At 42.4% G+C, this 17,471-nt stretch overlaps 1 protein-coding gene across 1 annotated transcript in view; it reads right to left on the bottom strand.

The window, feature by feature from the left end:
- Positions 1 to 16,949, bottom strand: part of LOC149463667 (vacuolar fusion protein MON1 homolog B-like) — a 17,505-nt gene extending 556 nt beyond the window's left edge. Inside the window, exons 1-6 of the mRNA XM_089675258.1 lie at positions 16,836 to 16,949; positions 11,976 to 12,053; positions 10,124 to 11,164; positions 5,670 to 6,468; positions 3,776 to 3,923; positions 1 to 785 (exon numbers count right to left, since the gene is read on the bottom strand). The exon at positions 1 to 785 is cut by the window's left edge and continues 556 nt beyond it. Of these exons, the coding sequence (XP_089531384.1) occupies positions 558 to 785; positions 3,776 to 3,923; positions 5,670 to 6,468; positions 10,124 to 11,164; positions 11,976 to 12,053; positions 16,836 to 16,842 (2,301 nt within the window). The 5' untranslated portion in view covers positions 16,843 to 16,949 and the 3' untranslated portion in view covers positions 1 to 557. The remainder of the gene's footprint in view (positions 786 to 3,775; positions 3,924 to 5,669; positions 6,469 to 10,123; positions 11,165 to 11,975; positions 12,054 to 16,835) is intronic.
- Positions 16,950 to 17,471: the final 522 nt, after the last annotated feature.

Genomic DNA, 17,471 nt, shown 5'->3' with positions numbered 1-17,471 from the left:
AACAGTGATTATGTGTGCTCCAGCATTAACAGTCTCACCACTCCTGCTTTAGTGTATTTGTTTTTATGGATGTACAAAAATAAAGAAGTTGTTTTTACAGGAGTGCAGTCATCCACAATTTTCTTCATAACTACTTTAGTTACAAGCTGGACTAGCATCTGGTATCAAAGCAGATAAAGGTTCACCGACCTAGAGCAGTATTGTGTATTTTTTGTCTCAGTCTACCTATCCAAATTGTTAATTATCTATGGAGGATGTAATTTAATGAGTTAGACTCTGAGAATGGGGTGAAGTAGCGAAAGCTGGAGACAGGATCCTAAAGTCCCAAAGTGATACAAGATCCAGAAGGGGCAGTTCAACACTACAAACCTCACCCATAGATTAGCTTTGCATGAAGTGACCCTTCTGCTGCAAAAGTTATGCCATCTAGAAAACTACTGAGCACCCAGTCCATCTGTGCCGCAATGGGAGAGTCTCAGTGTATGGGTGACACTACATAACACAACCAGGGTCAATATCCTTGCTGGTCCTCCTGAACAAAAACGGTTTCTTACTCGCTAAAGTCCAGTAAAGAAGCCATTCTGGGAAGGGTCAGTCCTATCTGTTCGGCTTGCTTTCCCACCTTTCCCGGGTACAGGAGTCGTGGAATATTTTGGTGGATATCTTATGAATAGGCGGTCTTCCTCTCTCTTGATCCAACGGAGAAGTTTGGTGATAACATTAATGGCACCCACTTTAGTCACTAAGGAGCTGAACGTTGTATACAGTTCAAATTTGCTGGTGACCTGCAGGAGGCAACAAACACAAGCTCTAAGTGTAACAATAACCAGTCCCAACCACAGAAAGCTAGCTTGTTCAACCCACAGTTTTCTACTTGTTGTGGAACTACAAACCCTGTATGCAAAAGAACTGCTGGGTAATGTGGGGACGCAGAAAATAGAAAGTTTAATATATTGCATGGTATGTATTAAACAGTCCAAATTTAGATTGTGGTTAATATTAGGAAATGATAGAACCATTAACTTTGTCCTTCTAATTGTTTGATCTTACAGTAAATGCATTTGCACCTATGTCAGTCACATCAACCCCAAAATGAGCAGGTCTTTTCATTCACTCCTTACCCATTATTCTAGAGTCCCACAGTGCTAGGGTGGATAAATATAAACAAAGAGTGATAGAAGGGCTGAAGTACGTCCGAACACAAAATCCTACTCCAGAATCCCTACAGGGCTGGTCACAATTTTTTTTCTGTTTTTTGAACATGTTAAAAGAGAAGTATGGTGGGTGCAGCATTGGTCCGATGCTGCATCTGTCCCCTGCTGCTTCTAAGGCTGAAAACTGAACAATCAAAGACCACTGGTGCTCAACTCTCATTCTTCATTGAGCAAAGAGCCAGTGACTGTCAGTCACTGGCTCTCTGCTCTGCCCGTCCTGTACACAAAGGAGTGCTGGGCTGTGGAGGGGACAGAAGCGTCTGGCTTCAGCTCTCAGCAGCATACAGAGAGGTTGAGCTAGCTGCTAGGTAGGCTTCTGGGCAGTTCCCGAACGTACGGTCAGGATCTTTCCAGAGCCTGGACCAGCTGTTGGCTGAAAATGGGTCACAGGAGTGCAGAACAAACTGAACTCCTGTGATCCATAGAAGAAGTATAGCCATACTTTTCCTTTAAACTTTGCACTCTTTGCCAGAACTGCAAAGCAACTATATTTTTTCTTAAAGCAGAGGCGTTGCAAAATAAAATGATGGCAGTTGCAATTTTTCCTGTCTCAAGATATTTGTGCAACAATTTATCAAATAGATATTTTCAGGAAAGAATACACTAAAATGAATTTTAGTGCACAGAAACAAAATAGAATATCCAGTTATTTTGGTAAAATATAAAAGGTGAGGTTCCATCGAGTAAAGAGATACCAAATATGTCAAGCCTGAAAGTTGCATGCAAGATGACAAAAAATAAATACTGTAAAATTTTCTATAGATGATGCTTTAATGCAATGTATTAAACCAAACCCAAACTTATTATATTGCACTGAAAATAATAATAGGTCATAGCATTGCCTGTGTACTGGTGAGGTGTAGACAAAGGTCCGAAAACATGTGGACTCAGCAGGAGCCGGAATAGTTTGAAGGTCTTATCCCAGGGATGGGAGTGGATGGAGAGAGACATAACATCTGACAGCCATCTTGGGATACCAGCACTACCCATGCTGTTATTCAGCAGGGAACGGAGGGCCCACGGGCAGCCCGTCATCCTCTGGTCCCTGCTGATTAGACAGCATGGTCAGTATTTGGATCCTGGACCCCGTTTCATAACCCCTACTGATGTTGAGTTGCTTTCCTATGAGCTGATATGCTGCTTCATAACCAGGCTCATGCTTACAATAATCAGCTTATATTAATGTAAAACTTTTATACTAAAAAAGAAAAAAGGGTCACTACAATTGTCTATAAAGTACTGGCTGGAGTTCAATTTGTTAGTGTATTTATATCAGCTAGTACATCTAACACTCTCCTTCCCCCGACTGACAATGCTGTTATCCAATGGTGCCCCGGTGTTCTTTCAACCAGAGTGAGGGCACTCTAATACAGGTGATGTGTTACTGGCCAGATCGCCAGGTGAAAACTGGAGAAAAAAAAAGCCTAAAGAAAAGAAAATTCTAATCTAATGACTGGTAAAATGAAATGTATTACATTTTTGGTTTGGGGTTTAATACCGCTTTAAAAGCACACAGGTTATTAAGTAGGCGCTAAATCAGGACTTTTACAGCCAAGGAAACTGCCATCTTAGCCTGTGATCAGTCTGCAGTTGTCTTGGTGCAGCATATGGGATCAGTCATGACACCAGCCATTTGATAGCTTGAAAATACAAGCAACTGTGACAGTTATTCACAGCATGCCTTGAATATAATGGTTTTGGATAACTGTTAAAATCAAGCATCGCGTACACTTCAAATAAAGTTAATTGGAGAAAAAAACAAACTTTGTGATGCACTGAATCTTGCAGAACACCGCCCCCCTTCTGCAGCCAAAATGGGCTGCTGCCGGAGAGGAAACTGCTGTAGTTTACCTCTCCGACATCAGTCTGTTCTGTGTGAACTAGCCTTAAATGTTTCCATAAACAGTACCTGTCATCTACACAATTCAATCCTGTCCTCGACTCCAGCTGATCAAGCTGTTTACCAGGTATTGCAACCAGGATTCCAACAGTCTAAACCGAGAAATTCTGACAGTTGCGGCAATTACAAGTACATTAATAGCACAGGAGATCAGAGAACAACTACCCTGGCAGCATTTACCATGGTCCCGGAGAACCAGAAGAGGCCAGGAATCACAGCGGGTAATGGGTGGGCTGCCCCCTCACAGCCCCATAACAGTGATCAGGTGGCTCTACAGCTGCCCAGGTAATTTTTCCTAGATAGCCAAGATCTGGCTAAACAAATTGGTAACAAGCTCCTACTGCCGCTGTAAGCTTCTTTTAACCCTTTGAGTTCCAGGAACTTTAAAAATGGCCTTGGGACGTCAAGTGGTTAATGAGAAGATAAAAGTTCAGACTGAATGATGCTCTCCTTCACGTGACCTACCAGTGAGGTTTTTGGTAATGAAAGAACCCCTGAAGAGAATCTGAAGAAGCAGTTGCAAAGGAAGTTAGTATTTCAGCCCTTCTATTATTTTGTGTTCACTGAACCTAGCAAAACTCTAAACATGGCTTCATCTTAACATTTGAATATAGTTTGCTTTAACCTAATTGACAACCCATAATATATGAAATGAAATTACCCATGCTAGCATGGTTTCTTTCTCTGCCACGTGGTAAATCAGACGCAGTGGTCTTGCTGAGCTGTGGATGCGGCAATAAAGATAACGGTAGAGGTCAAACAATCTCTGCTTCTCCTCCTCACTGGAATATGGGCCATCAGGCTCAGGGCTGTAGAGAGACACACAGTATTTTGTAAAATATAACCTGTTGGATAATTCAAGGGCTCATTCACACAAAGTGAATATTTCAGGTTTTGGAAGATGTTGTACAATTAAACACCCCGCAACTTCTTACTTCTCCCAGCAACTCCGAAGACCAGACTGAGTTTCTGGCCCTGCAGACCTGCTTCAGCCATTATGTGGCACTCCCAAATTAGTTTTCATTTCTATTAGCTTGAAGAATGCAACAGGAGTAGGAACACCTGACATGGTCAGCAGCAGAGCTAAGAACTAAGACAGAGAAATCTCATCACAAATTCCCTAAGGGTTATTAAAAAGGCTTTACCCCTCAGCTGAAATTATCACCTTTGGGTGATTGTCCCCATTAAATATGTAGAAAAACATCATTTGTAAACTATCTAAATTTTTATTTAGACAAAACATATTTGTAACGCACATCTGTTATATGGGATAAGCAGACCTAGAGCTTGAAATATTTGGTACATTAGGACACTGACCATACATACTCACTGCTCATGCCAACGTACAGTGACTTTTATCACTACCCTCATCTTGGTGCCGATTATTGTTACTCAAGTGTTTCTCAAACTTTTTATTTAGCTCTACCAACAGTGAATATTTTACAAATAACCTCACACATTAGCGTCTCATAAGCACAATTTACTTTGCTTAGAGAAGATTCACAAAACAATTGCCATTGTTGGAACCTCAGGGTGGTTTAGTGATACTTTGTTACAAAAAACAATACAATTTTCACGTAGCTCATCCTCCTTTTTGTCATGGCAGTAGTTTGAAAGAGGAGCCGACTATGCTCACAAAAAGACAGGTACTGTCTCTATAAAAGCATACGGAACATGTAAAATGTAACTTAAAGTGATATTAAAGGATAAGTTCACCTTTTGGTAAAAAATAACAAATGCAGTTTCTTGAAGTTAAAACAATGTACATGTATTATTTTTTGCTGCAGGAGCCTGTAAAGCATTGCCCCAGCAATCAGTATATTGCTGGTGCCATGCAGGTCTCCTGTAGATCTGTCAGCATATCTCCTTGCCCATACGGGATATTGCAGATATACTGAAAGGAAGATCCAATGAACTATCATGGTGCTCCACAGCGCCATGGTAATTCATTGATAACTACAAGCCGCCACGGCTGACAGGACTTGTAGTTTCTCATTCACAGACAAGTGATGTGGCTGGAGCTCTGCACAGCCACGTTTTTTAAAAATTTGATAGCTAGCGGGCGTGGGGGGGTAAGAAAGCTTCCCTGCTAGCTGTCAAAGCGGGGAGGGGCAGTGCTTTCTACAATGTTACACCCTGAATATAGGTATAACATGTTATGAAAGGTGAACTTATCCTTTAAAGGCAATATTTTTACAAGAAAAAAAAAAACTATTTCTATTTCCTGCTCTGTGCAGTGGTTTTGCGCAGAGCAGCCCCGATCCTTCTATTATCTGGTCCCCCCGGTGCCTCCCTCCTGTCGAGTGCCCCCAGAGCAATCAGCTTGCTATAGGGCACCAGAGCATGCGTGCTCCCTGAGCCACTGCTCTGCGTGTCCACTCACACACAGAGCCATGGCACGGCCCCATCCCCTCATTGGCTCACAAGCTGTGATTCAGTATGTGTGTAAGTAGTGTAAGTGGCAGTTTGGCAATGGCACATCATATTTATCTCATGACATTACATTAACCTTTCTTATTTTCCCCATGCCATGTCACAGCTGTTTGGTAGAGTACCTGGTAAACTGAGGAAGTTGTCGGTAGGTGTCCGGGATGTCCAGAGGTTTGTATATAAAGTGCAATAGTTCTGGCACACCCACAAGAGACGCACTATATGAGCAGCATTGCAACGCACCAGCAAGAGCCTGCAAAGAGTTGTGTACGTTCATGGCCTCCTGTATCCTTGCCTTGCAATCAGAGACGGCGTAGAAGGAATCTTTATCAGTGGACAGCAGCACCAAACACACAGTGCACTGTGGATCTAAGTAGGAGATGTAAGCATAAAAGTAGCCATCAGGGTTGAAGCGTGGGAGGCAGATAGGAGTCCAGATCTCACCAGCTTGGAAGGCTGAGGAGGCCCCGATTAGGTTCAGTAGAAGATGAAGGTCAGCAGGATCCAAGCGACAGTCCTCAATGACAGCCCGTTCCTGTACTACAGTGACCAGCTGGTGGTCAGCCACCAATATGGAAAACACCAGATTGGTGGTGATGGCCTTAGTCAGTATGGAGCTCAAGGAATCACGGAGGGGGCTGGGTAAGGCCAGGCATTGCACAGCACCCAACAGAAAACCGGGGTCAGTGTCTAACAAGTCCAGCAAGCTGTCCAGGATTTTCTCTGACCCAACAAGGAGACGCCGCAGGTCGTAATTCTTCTTCTTTTCAAAAATTCGAGCTACGCTGGCCTGAGTTAACATGCTAATAATCTGGTAGTAAACATACTGAAGCTCCCGTCTTAGCTGCTCATCTGACTGACGGGAACGGGATACCGACACCAATACAAGGGGTCCCTGCTGCAGGAAGACAACTTTCTGATTCTCTGTGAAAAGATACAACAAAAGTCAATCTTGTGGCTCCATACAGATATTCCTCTATATATGCTCTCAATATTGACAAACTCATAGTAGGTGAAATATGTAAAGCTTCATTGCTGACCCTTCCTACTGAAAATGCTACAGCAGTATTATTTTCAATGATATGCCTATCTGAAAACATTACAGAAATAGTATTAAAAAGGAATCTTTTGTAGGCTCCTGCTGCATGGTTACACAACAAGCGCTGGAGTGTCATATGGCCACAACCAGGGGTCAATTCACTAATGTTTATGGCATGTAGTATTAGCGACCAATTTGTACCAAATTTGCACATGATAAAAAACTTAAGAGCCAACTCATGAAAAAAAAAAATATATATCTGAGAAAAATAACGACAAATAAATTAACTAAAATAAATAAAAAGTTATTTATCTCACGCTACAGGCATTCAATATTTTAGACTGCATTCACACCTGAGCAGAGCAATTTTTTAATTTTTCTTTGAGCTTTTTTTGCAAGTGTATACAAGAGATTTTAAACATGTATTACAGGCATTTCACATATTTCTTCAAGCTTTCTGTTTTAGCCAATGGAGATCACTAGGGGAAGGAGATCAGTTAAAGTAGTTATAAACCTCAAACATGAACAAAACATCTCTCTAGCGTGTACCTGTCTCAATACATAGCAATAAGTATCATTTCTCTCTGCTGCTTGGTTCCTCTGCTATCAGCATGAGTCACTTCTGACATTTTCACTAAGAAAAAAATGGTGACGGGAGGGCAGATGGCAATAGACAAACAGGTACAACTTAGGAGGCTTTGTTTCATCTCTGTGTATCACCTGATGCTAGTCACTTCACTTGGTATAGGTATGGGTTTACAATATTTAATATAGGCAAAAAAAAAACCAAAACACCTGGAAAAATGCCTGAACAAAACACTCCAATCAAGTGTTTTCAGGTATTCCCATTGAAATCTATGGGGCCACAAAATGCTCACTTTTTGCCTAAAAAGCAGCTCATATACTTTTTGGTGAGACAGCAATTTAGCTTCAAGTGACAGGGCACTCAGATATGAACAAGAGCTATTGAATACAAAAGCTCATTGAGCGTTTTTTGGGCTTTGATTTACAAACTACAAACCTCTCAGATGTGAATGGGGCCCTAAAAATGTATAAAATGACAAAACTCTACACTGACCAGTAAGGCTGCATTCACACTTTGCGATTTTCAATTTTGGGTAGAATCACCACAATTCTGCCCACGATTCTAAATCGCACTGCAATTGCAACACTAGTGTTTAGGAGGCACTCCTTTTTAATGGCACCTCAACGCGTAGCGGTTTTGCTGCGATTGTCATGTGACAAAATCACATGGCAAACCGCATTGTGCAAAGCTTGTCCCTCAAAAAGGAGCAGGAGCTTCTCTGGGTGACAAGCCTTGAGCAGTGCAGTTTTCAGCAAATGGCACCTAATCATGCGTGTTGCATTTTACCATGATTATAGTGCAGCTTGGAATCGAGGGTAGAATCGCAGAAATTCTGCCCACAATTTAAAATTGACAAGTGTGAATGCAGCCTAAGAGTTAATAAATCTTTTGTGAAAATGCAAGGTTGTTAGTCCAGGAATGTAAATTATTTGTAACATTGTACCAGAGGGAGATTATTTGGTACATGAAGGAACACTAAGTGCAAAGGCAGCCAGACAGGGTTGTACAAATGTGGTAATGCCTGGCAGCGCAGGCTTTACATGGTTAACCACTTCCCGACCGGCCGTTGCATATAAACGGCCGGACGGTGGCACTGCAGGGTCGGGTGGCCGTTTATAAACGGCCTCCCTGCACCCTGCTTGTGTGCGCTCCCTGGGAGCGCGCAGCACCGCGATCCGGTGCCCGCTGTGTCCTCCGGACACAGTGAAACACCGATCGTCGGACGGGACCTCTGTACGAGGTCCCGATCATGTGATCACTGATTGGCGAATCAGTGATCACATGCAAAGTAGTAAGCAAGATGTCACTTGTGACATCATTGCTTACTACGTGTGAAATCTGTGAATGATCACACAGGTCACATGGTACAAGACTATTCACAACAGCCTTGTACCATGTGACAAGCTGTGACCAATCACAGCTCACTCAGTACTTCTCAATGAGTGCAAGAATGCACACAGAGAGAAAGAGAAATGATTGCTTTTACATCCTATATGGGTGTAAAAGCAATCAGTGTAAAAAAAAAAATCTTCATCACCCCCCACTAGTACAGTGTCACCATGGTGATACTGTACTGCTAGGGTGACAGTATGTAAAAAAAAATAAATAAAAAATAATAATATAAAAAAATAAAATAAAAATGTAAAAAAAAAAATGTTTAAAAATTATAATTTTTGGTTATGAACTAATTTGGATTTTTTTTTTACTAAAAAGATAACGGAATAAATTTTGGCAAAGATTTATGATGAAATATTATTTATTTGCAAAATTTAAAAAAAAAAAAACACTTTTCAAAATTTTTTGACTTTTTCATTTACATAGCAAAAAAAATAAAAATCCCAGCGGTGAATAAATACCACCAAAATAAAGCTTTATCTGTCTCAAAACATGGTAAAAAATTCAATTGGGTACAGTGTTGCATGAACGCGCAATTGTCATTCAAAGTGTGATAGCGCTGAAAGCTGAAAATTGCCCTGGTCAGGAAGGGGGTAAAAGTGTCCGGACTGGAAGTGGTTAAAACAGGTGACATATCAATGTGAATTGACTACTTTTGAAATGAACACCTCATGGGCTATTTTAAGGCAAAACTCATGCGGTATTTAACTGCTTAGTGAATTGACCCCCAGTGAGAAGAATCCTAGTGTCAAGTGATCTTTCATGCAGAGCCATGGACTTGCCAAACCTACCTTATCACTGGTCCCCCAAAATCCTCTAGCAAGAGAAATGGTCACATTAGCAACCATAGGACAAAATCAGATTTAACAGCAAGGAGGCCTAATTTTATTATTGTGGGATAATTGACTTTAGGCCTGCCTTAAAGTGGCTGTAAACCTCTTGCATGAAATCTGAAAAAAGAACATTTTGATAGTGTTTACTTGCTTCTCTCCAAAGCACTGTCATTTCTCACTGTTTTCTAGTTCCTCTGCTATCAGTATGACTTACTTATGAAAAGTTCTCGACAACAAGAACTAAAAAGGTGACAGGGGAAGGAACAGCCTGTGATTGATAGGACAAATGGCTGCAGATAAAGAAGTACAACTTATGTAGGTTATGTTTAATCTGTGTGTATTGCTTGAGGCCAGTCACTTCCCTGAGTATAGGTAAGGGTTTACAACCACTTTAAATAGAAAACTTTGCTTTGCTCATGAGAGAAAAATCAGCTGGCTCACTCTTTAATCTAAAGAATGCCAAACATTATTATAATATTAATCAAATATTCATATTGAGGCAAGGCAACGTTGTACATAAAGGGCAGACTGTCACAAACAATCATCAGGCAAGGTTTCTGGCAAACATTCAAACTAAAAAGTGTCAGCATGCCTGTAGGTGGGATAACTGCTGCCTCTACCCAACCACAGTAAGAGGAAGATGTCTTAGAATCAAGACTTAGCATAAAATAATTGACAGGTTTCCCTTAATGATGATTAAAAAATACGGTCAAGGTTGTCACCTACCTGAATGGATAGACCGGATTGAGTTATCGCCACTCTGGACAAAACTGACCAACGCCATCATGACACCCATGGTGGAAGACAAGGCCTCCTCATTACCATGGCGTGAATAAATAGGCTTTCCCGCCTCACTCAGGACAAAGACGTGCCTCCGTTTGGTTTGCCAGCTCTCTGCAGTGACATCCTCTTCACGCTGAATGGGGGTAGTAGGTGGAGATACCTCAGGAGCAGTTTCGACCACTGAAGAAATGCCTTGGAAATCTCCAGAGTTCTCTAAGTTAATGTCAGTGGAAGCTGAATCAATTAGTTCCTTGAGGTCACTCTCATATTCTGCACCTACATTTCCATCTTCTGGATCCTCAACAAATCCTATATTAGCGGAATCCACAACTGATTGTTCTCTAGAACGCTCAATGGAAATATTATAAGACTCTTTCAAGTTATAATCTGCTGAGGACATGTCATCCAGTTCTGAATTCCTTTCTGAGGTAATTAGTGCAGACTGTGGTGGCAAGTTCTCATCAAGCACATTACCAGGCATTCCATTTTCCCTGTCCATCTCACCCATTACTGAGGAGATGTGCTCTAATTCTTCTTGTATGTCTGCCCTACCTGAGTCACTGTCTACACTGCCCACCTCATGATCTTTTAAAGTGAGACCATCAGGTGTTTTCTTCAAGCATTCCTCAATTAAAGTGCATTGCTCCAGAGTGTTTACAAACTGATCCTCTTTAGCTGCAATAAAATTGCTACTAGAGTCTAAAGATTCTTGAGAAGTATTGCCTACTGCTTCGGGGTCTTCTCCAGGCTCTACAGAATAACAGTGGTGTGCTTCTTCAGAAACGCCCTGAGGCAGAAGAGCTGCCCCATCTTGTGCATTTACAGTCTGACACGGCTTGTCGGAGGCAAGAGTTAAACCCCGGGCCTCAATTTGGGCCAAACTTGTTTGTTGGCCATCGGTGTCCTCCTTCTTTAATGTGTAGACAAGGGGAGATGGAAGAGGTGGATCAACAGAAGTGACTGGATTCCTTTTTTCCTCTTGAACTGGAAATAAAATAAAACCAGTTAGTTATACATCTCAGCATGGAGAGATTTCCATTACAGACTTGTCCTTCTGAAAATACTAGATGCCTGGTCTGCATGCTATTCTAATGGCTTCAATACCTTAAAGCCAAACTCCAGGCATTTTTTTTGTTTGTTTTGGATGTAGAGGGTAAGATGTAAAATGTATTTTATAATTTTTTTTTTCTTGCTTGCAACCCCATTAAAAGAAAGCAAAAAACCAGGGATGTCCCTCGCTGCCATATCACTACACAAACTACAATGTGTCATAATCACTCAACAATTACCAAACAGCAGCACTCACTGTATCTACACGTAACAATACAAAACTGGTCCAATAAAAGAAATTACACGTGTTAAAATGTCAAAGAATTAATGTGAACAAATATAATAAATCCCTAGATCATACATAATCGTAAATAAGTGAATAAACGATAGTCACATAAAGTAACAATGTGAATAATAAATTAATAAAAAGTCCCAAAAAAGAAAGTTCATGAAAGGATTTAGTAAACAATCCCAATATGTTGCATTAAAAAAAAAATCAAGGTGCTCCGCTTGTGTGCCTAGAAACGGTCATGAGTATCCTGTGCCTAAGCCTCTTACTAGAAATTTTAATGCAAGCAGTGCTTCCTATTGTGTTTCTGAAGCAGAAAAGTGAAGGAGGATCAATGTAATGGGAAAAGGGACAGCAAAAAATAATGCCAATGGATTTTAACTCCATCCAAAACTAAAAAAAAAAAAAAAAAAAAAAAGTTTGGCTTTAACTTGACTTTAACCTCGGATCCTTTACCTGTCTGCTGCTCCTCTTCTCTGAGCTGCTCCAGACTTGGCAATTCCTCAGCCATCATCCCCACATCTCTGGTGCCTCCTGAAGAAAACAAAAACAGGTAAAAACGCATGGTCAGAAATAACATCCACCAAGTTCTCCAAGTTTCATCACTTATGTATGAGAATTAAAGGATCAATCCAGTCAAAACTGATATTTAATCTATGTAGGTAGGTTATATCACCCATTGTTTTTTTTTTTCAGGAACTCCCCTTCCTGAGCCTAAGCCTTTTAACTCTTTTTTTGGACTCCCACACCTGTTGCTGCACTCTTCTAAATACTCTAGGCCAGTGGTCTCCAAACTGAGGCCCGGGGGCCAGATGCAGCCCTTTGCTTGCCTTTATCTGACCCTTGGAGCACCATTTCATCCACTGATACCAACAATCGGGCATAATTTCCCCCATTTACATCAATGAAGGGGGCACAATGCCTTCCAATGACACCAGTGATGGGGCACAATTCCTCCCAATTACACCAATGATGGTGTCCAATGGCATCAATGATGGGGCACAATTCCTTTGACTGACACCAAATAACGGCATTATTTTTTTCTTTTTCTGACTTCAGGACCTTTTCTACTCTAACTGGCCACAGTCCAGCCCTCCTAAAGTCTGAAGGACAGTAAACTGGCCCTTTGTTTAGAAAGTTTGGAGACCCCTGCTCTAGGCTTTCATATTTCAAGTTGGCACCAGACACACAGAGGTTGCCACTCCAACCTTTATGGCAAACCAGAGGCAGGCAGCAAAAAAAAAAAAAAAAAAAAAAACAGTGGTTCTAACTCTTTTCCCTTCTAACCAAATCTAAGATAATATGTTTTGGCTAGAGATACCCTTTAGTGAATATGGTGATAAACTCAGTTAGATTTACAGAGAGTCTATTGCTCTATCAGGTCGGATCTGACCAAAGACTTGCAAAGGAGCAGTAAAGAGCCATCACTATGCAGCACTACCAATAGAAACTAAAACATGCATAAACAATAAGGAAAAATTGCTACCCCCCATATGCATATATACATCCAAAAAGTACGCACAGGATAAAGCTTTTAAAAATATAATTGATAAGATCATTTAAGTGATCACATTCTCAAAGAAAAAAATGCGTAAAAAAACAACTGAAGAAGATAAAGAAGAAAATAAGATCACGGTGATGGCAATAAAAGTAAACAATGATTGAATATTCAAAAACAGGAAATCGGGCATTGGAAGGAATAGAAGACACATGAGAGTTTGTCAGCTGCCTCCATTTACAGCCAAACATAGGGGTCATGTGAGGCCTGCCACTTGCTCTGGGCAACAAGAAAACCTGACGTTCCCTGGTTGGTGCTGCCAATATGACTTGTGTTCTAATAACACAGTGGGATGGTAAGATGTTACCAGTAACTACACTTGACATAGCCTGATAAAACAATCCTATTACAGTCCCCAGATGGGTTTTGCTCACAAAGGGGAAGACAATGCCCATCTCAAAAAGCAGAAGAGCCACTGCCAGCCAGTGAAAGAAATAGGTACAGCTTGGTGGCATGAAGGCTATATTGCTTGACATGCATGATTGCCTAATATTATGGTAAGTTGCACAACTGGAACAAATGTAAACAACAGACCTGTATCATTGTGAGTAAACTACCAGGACAAAACTGAAACTTGTTGACGTTTGAACAAGTACTGTACTGCTGTGCCGCTGAGGCTTCCAGGACATTGGCGCGCGGACCCCTGAGGGCGCCAGGATGTTGATATGCAGACCCCTGAGGGCACCAGGACCTTGACATGCAGACCCCTGAGGGCGCCAGGACCTTGACATGCAGACCCCTGAGGGCGCCAGAACCTTGACATGCAGACCCCTGACGGCTCCAGAACCTTGACATGCAGACCCCTGACGGCTCCAGGACCTTGACATGCAGACCCCTGACGGCACCAGGACATTGATGAGCAGACCCGATGCCACCAGGACATCAAATCCTTGAGGGCGCCAGGATACTTTGGTCAGATATTTGGGGGCAACATAAAACTAGCATGCTAACACCTAGAGGTCTCAACACAATATCAAAGTGCCACCTGCGGGTCCCATCGCAATGGCACCATGACACCTGCGGGTCCCGGCGCAATGGCACCGTGACACCTATGGACTGAAATCTAACTTACTACAGAATATTCTTACCAGAAAATGTATGCAGTGAAATAGCAATGGTTATCCTAGTTCTTCACTGTGCCCATACTTAGTGTACATAACCTAAACAAAAATGTTAATAAGCAGTTAGACTGTACTGCAGCATGCCAATTGCAACACATACATCACAAGTCAGTGACTAGACGCAAGCTCCTCCCCAATGATATGAAGGCATCTTGGGGGCAGTGCTACTAACCCAAAATGTATAGATTTTTCCAGCTGATTGACAGTTGTCCACACCAATAATAGACTGTCCAGAATTCCATGTACAGTATTATTTACAGTGACAGTTCAGTTATTTTTTTTAAACATTTAACTGTCATTGTGTATGCATAGAACACTCTTCTATTTGCATACAAAATAAACATACTTGAACTGGAATGCTGACTGGTAGCCACTGTTTATTTTTTCAGTATAGAAGATGTCACATGGGTGATCTATTGCAATTATCTCCCCTCCCCCATATTGTTTTAGGGCTCATTCACACCAGGTGTATTGGGACTGCACTGCAAGATGCTGTGTTTCCGATCAGACCAGTTCATAATAAAACATTGCTGTGGTGTGCCCTTAAAGTATGGCATGCAGTATTTTCATTAGTGCGGTGCAAGGCAATCCACCACCTCGGAGCACGCCAAAAGACCTAAATTAAACGTCTCCTTGTAACATTTTGCATTAAAAAACCACCATGCGCAGTGTATTATCACTGCTGTCATCCTACCACAACATGAGCAGCCGCGTCTAGCTAGGAAATCCATGATGGTTTTCTATGGAATCGCTCTTACATTTTAAAGCAGTTTTTATTGAGATTCAATAGCATTTCAGGTCATGGGCAAAATCGCCAGTGACAATCGCTCTTCATTCACCGCTGTGGATAAGCAACAAATTGTTGAAGGACAGAGATTTCTAGCAGAGCACAACCCAATGCTGAACTATTATCAGAGACTCCTGGGACTAAACCGCTCCCTGCCATTATTGATCTCTAATAATGATTCATTTCTGCTACAATATCACCCGAGCAACTGGATCGTTGTAGTCCCTGGACAGAATCTACATGGATCTGTCAGTAATGCTGGGAGTTGTAGTCCCTGGACAGCATCTACATGGACCTGTCAGTAATGCTGGGAGTTGTAGTCCCTGGACAGCATCTACATGGACCTGTGTAAGTAATGCTGGGAGTTGTAGTCCCTGGACAGCATCTACATGGACCTGTGTAAGTAATGCTGGGAGTTGTAGTCCCTGGACAGCATCTACATGGACCTGTCAGTAATGCTGGGAGTTGTAGTCCCTGGACAGAATCTACATGGATCTGTCAGTAATGCTGGGAGTTGTAGTCCCTGGACAGAATCTACATGGATCTGTCAGTAATGCTGGGAGTTGTAGTCCCTGGACAGCATCTATATGGACCTGTCAGTAATGCTGGGAGTTGTAGTCCCTGGACAGAATCTACATGGACCTGTGTAAGTAATGCTGGGAGTTGTAGTCCCTGGACAGCATCTACATGGACCTGTGTAAGTAATGCTGGGAGTTGTAGTCCCTGGACAGCATCTACATGGACCTGTGTAAGTAATGCTGGGAGTTGTAGTCCCTGGACAGCATCTATATGGACCTGTCAGTAATGCTGGGAGTTGTAGTCCCTGGACAGAATCTACATGGACCTGTGTAAGTAATGCTGGGAGTTGTAGTCCCTGGACAGCATCTACATGGACCTGTGTAAGTAATGCTGGGAGTTGTAGTCCCTGGACAGCATCTACATGGACCTGTGTAAGTAATGCTGGGAGTTGTAGTCCCTGGACAGCATCTACATGGACCTGTCAGTAATGCTGGGAGTTGTAGTCCCTGGACAGCATCTACATGGACCTGTCAGTAATGCTGGGAGTTGTAGTCACTGGACAGAATCAACATGGATCGGTCAGTAATGCTGGGAGTTTTAGTCCCTGGACAGAATCTACATGGATCGGTCAGTAATGCTGGGAATTGTAGTCCCTGGACAGAATCTACATGGACCTGTCAGTAATGCTGGGAGTTGTAGTCCCTGGACAGCATCTACGTGGACTTGTCAGTAATGCTGGGATTTGTAGTCACTGGACAGAATCTACATGGATCGGTCAGTAATGCTGGGAGTTGTAGTCCCTGGACAGAATCTACATGGATCGGTCAGTAATGCTGGGATTTGTAGTCACTGGACACAATCTACATGGATCGGTCAGTAATGCTGGGAGTTGTAGTCCCTGGACAGAATCTACATAGATTGGTCAGTAATGCTGGGAGTTGTAGTCCCTGGACAGAATCTACATGGATCGGTCAGTAATGCTGGGATTTGTAGTCACTGGACACAATCTACATGGATCGGTCAGTAATGCTGGGAGTTGTAGTCCCTGGACAGAATCTACATAGATTGGTCAGTAATGCTGGGAGTTGTAGTCCCTGGACAGAATCTACATGGACCTGTCTGGCAGTAATGCTGGGAGTTGTAGTCCCTGGACAGAACCTACAAGGACCTGTCTGGCAGTAATGGCTGATAGCCCCCGGCTGTCCCTGAGTGGCAGTTCCTGAGGAGCCCCTGACTAAAGTAAGCAGCAATGCTGGGAGTTGTAGTCCCTGTCCATCATACATAGTGCAGTTCCACAACCCAGGAAAGCCCCCCATACACCCTCCTCATACCGGACATGGGCCCTCCGTGCACGCGCGCCGCCGCTCAGCTCTGCCCCGGGCACGCGCAACACCCTCAGAACCCAAGGCAGCTAGCTGAAGGGAGGTAACATAGTCAGCCAATCAGGTACCAGAACCTCGGATGACGCCGAGTACCCATCCAATGTGAACACGCCGAGGATCAGTGTGGGCATTGGCGCTCTGGAGAATAATCTCCTTATGAAAAAACAACAACCAAAGGTCTACGAAGGCGGCCATTTTGTTGGAGACTATAGGAAAGCGCCGGAAGGAAGGAGTGCTGGGTTTTGAGGTTTCCTGTGCTAAGAGTACTTGTGTTGGGAAGTATAGACCTGAGAGTTATGGGAAAGTATAATATATGTGTGTATGGGCATCTAGTGCACCCTACAGGCGGGTGACAGGTTCTCTTTACAGGAATCCAGTCACAACTGACCTTATATAAGAGTCTGTATTCGTTCTGAAATTCTACTTAGGAGCTCCAGAGATCTGATAGCAACCTAAAGTGGCACTACACTGTATCTGAGCACTGCCAACCAAAAAATACTATTTATTTCATTTTAGTAATCAAAGCTAACTCCCCCATCCCTCAATGTCTCCATGCTTTATTTTGAGAAATCACTTTAAAACTCA

This window comes from Staurois parvus, unplaced genomic scaffold, assembly GCF_062004578.1.
Source record: "Staurois parvus isolate SC_StPar_1 unplaced genomic scaffold, SC_StPar_1.0 ptg000154l, whole genome shotgun sequence".
NCBI classification, from domain to species: Eukaryota; Metazoa; Chordata; class Amphibia; order Anura; family Ranidae; genus Staurois; species Staurois parvus.
Note: the sequence above shows the minus strand (reverse complement) of the source record. Positions and strands in the feature narration are given on the sequence as shown.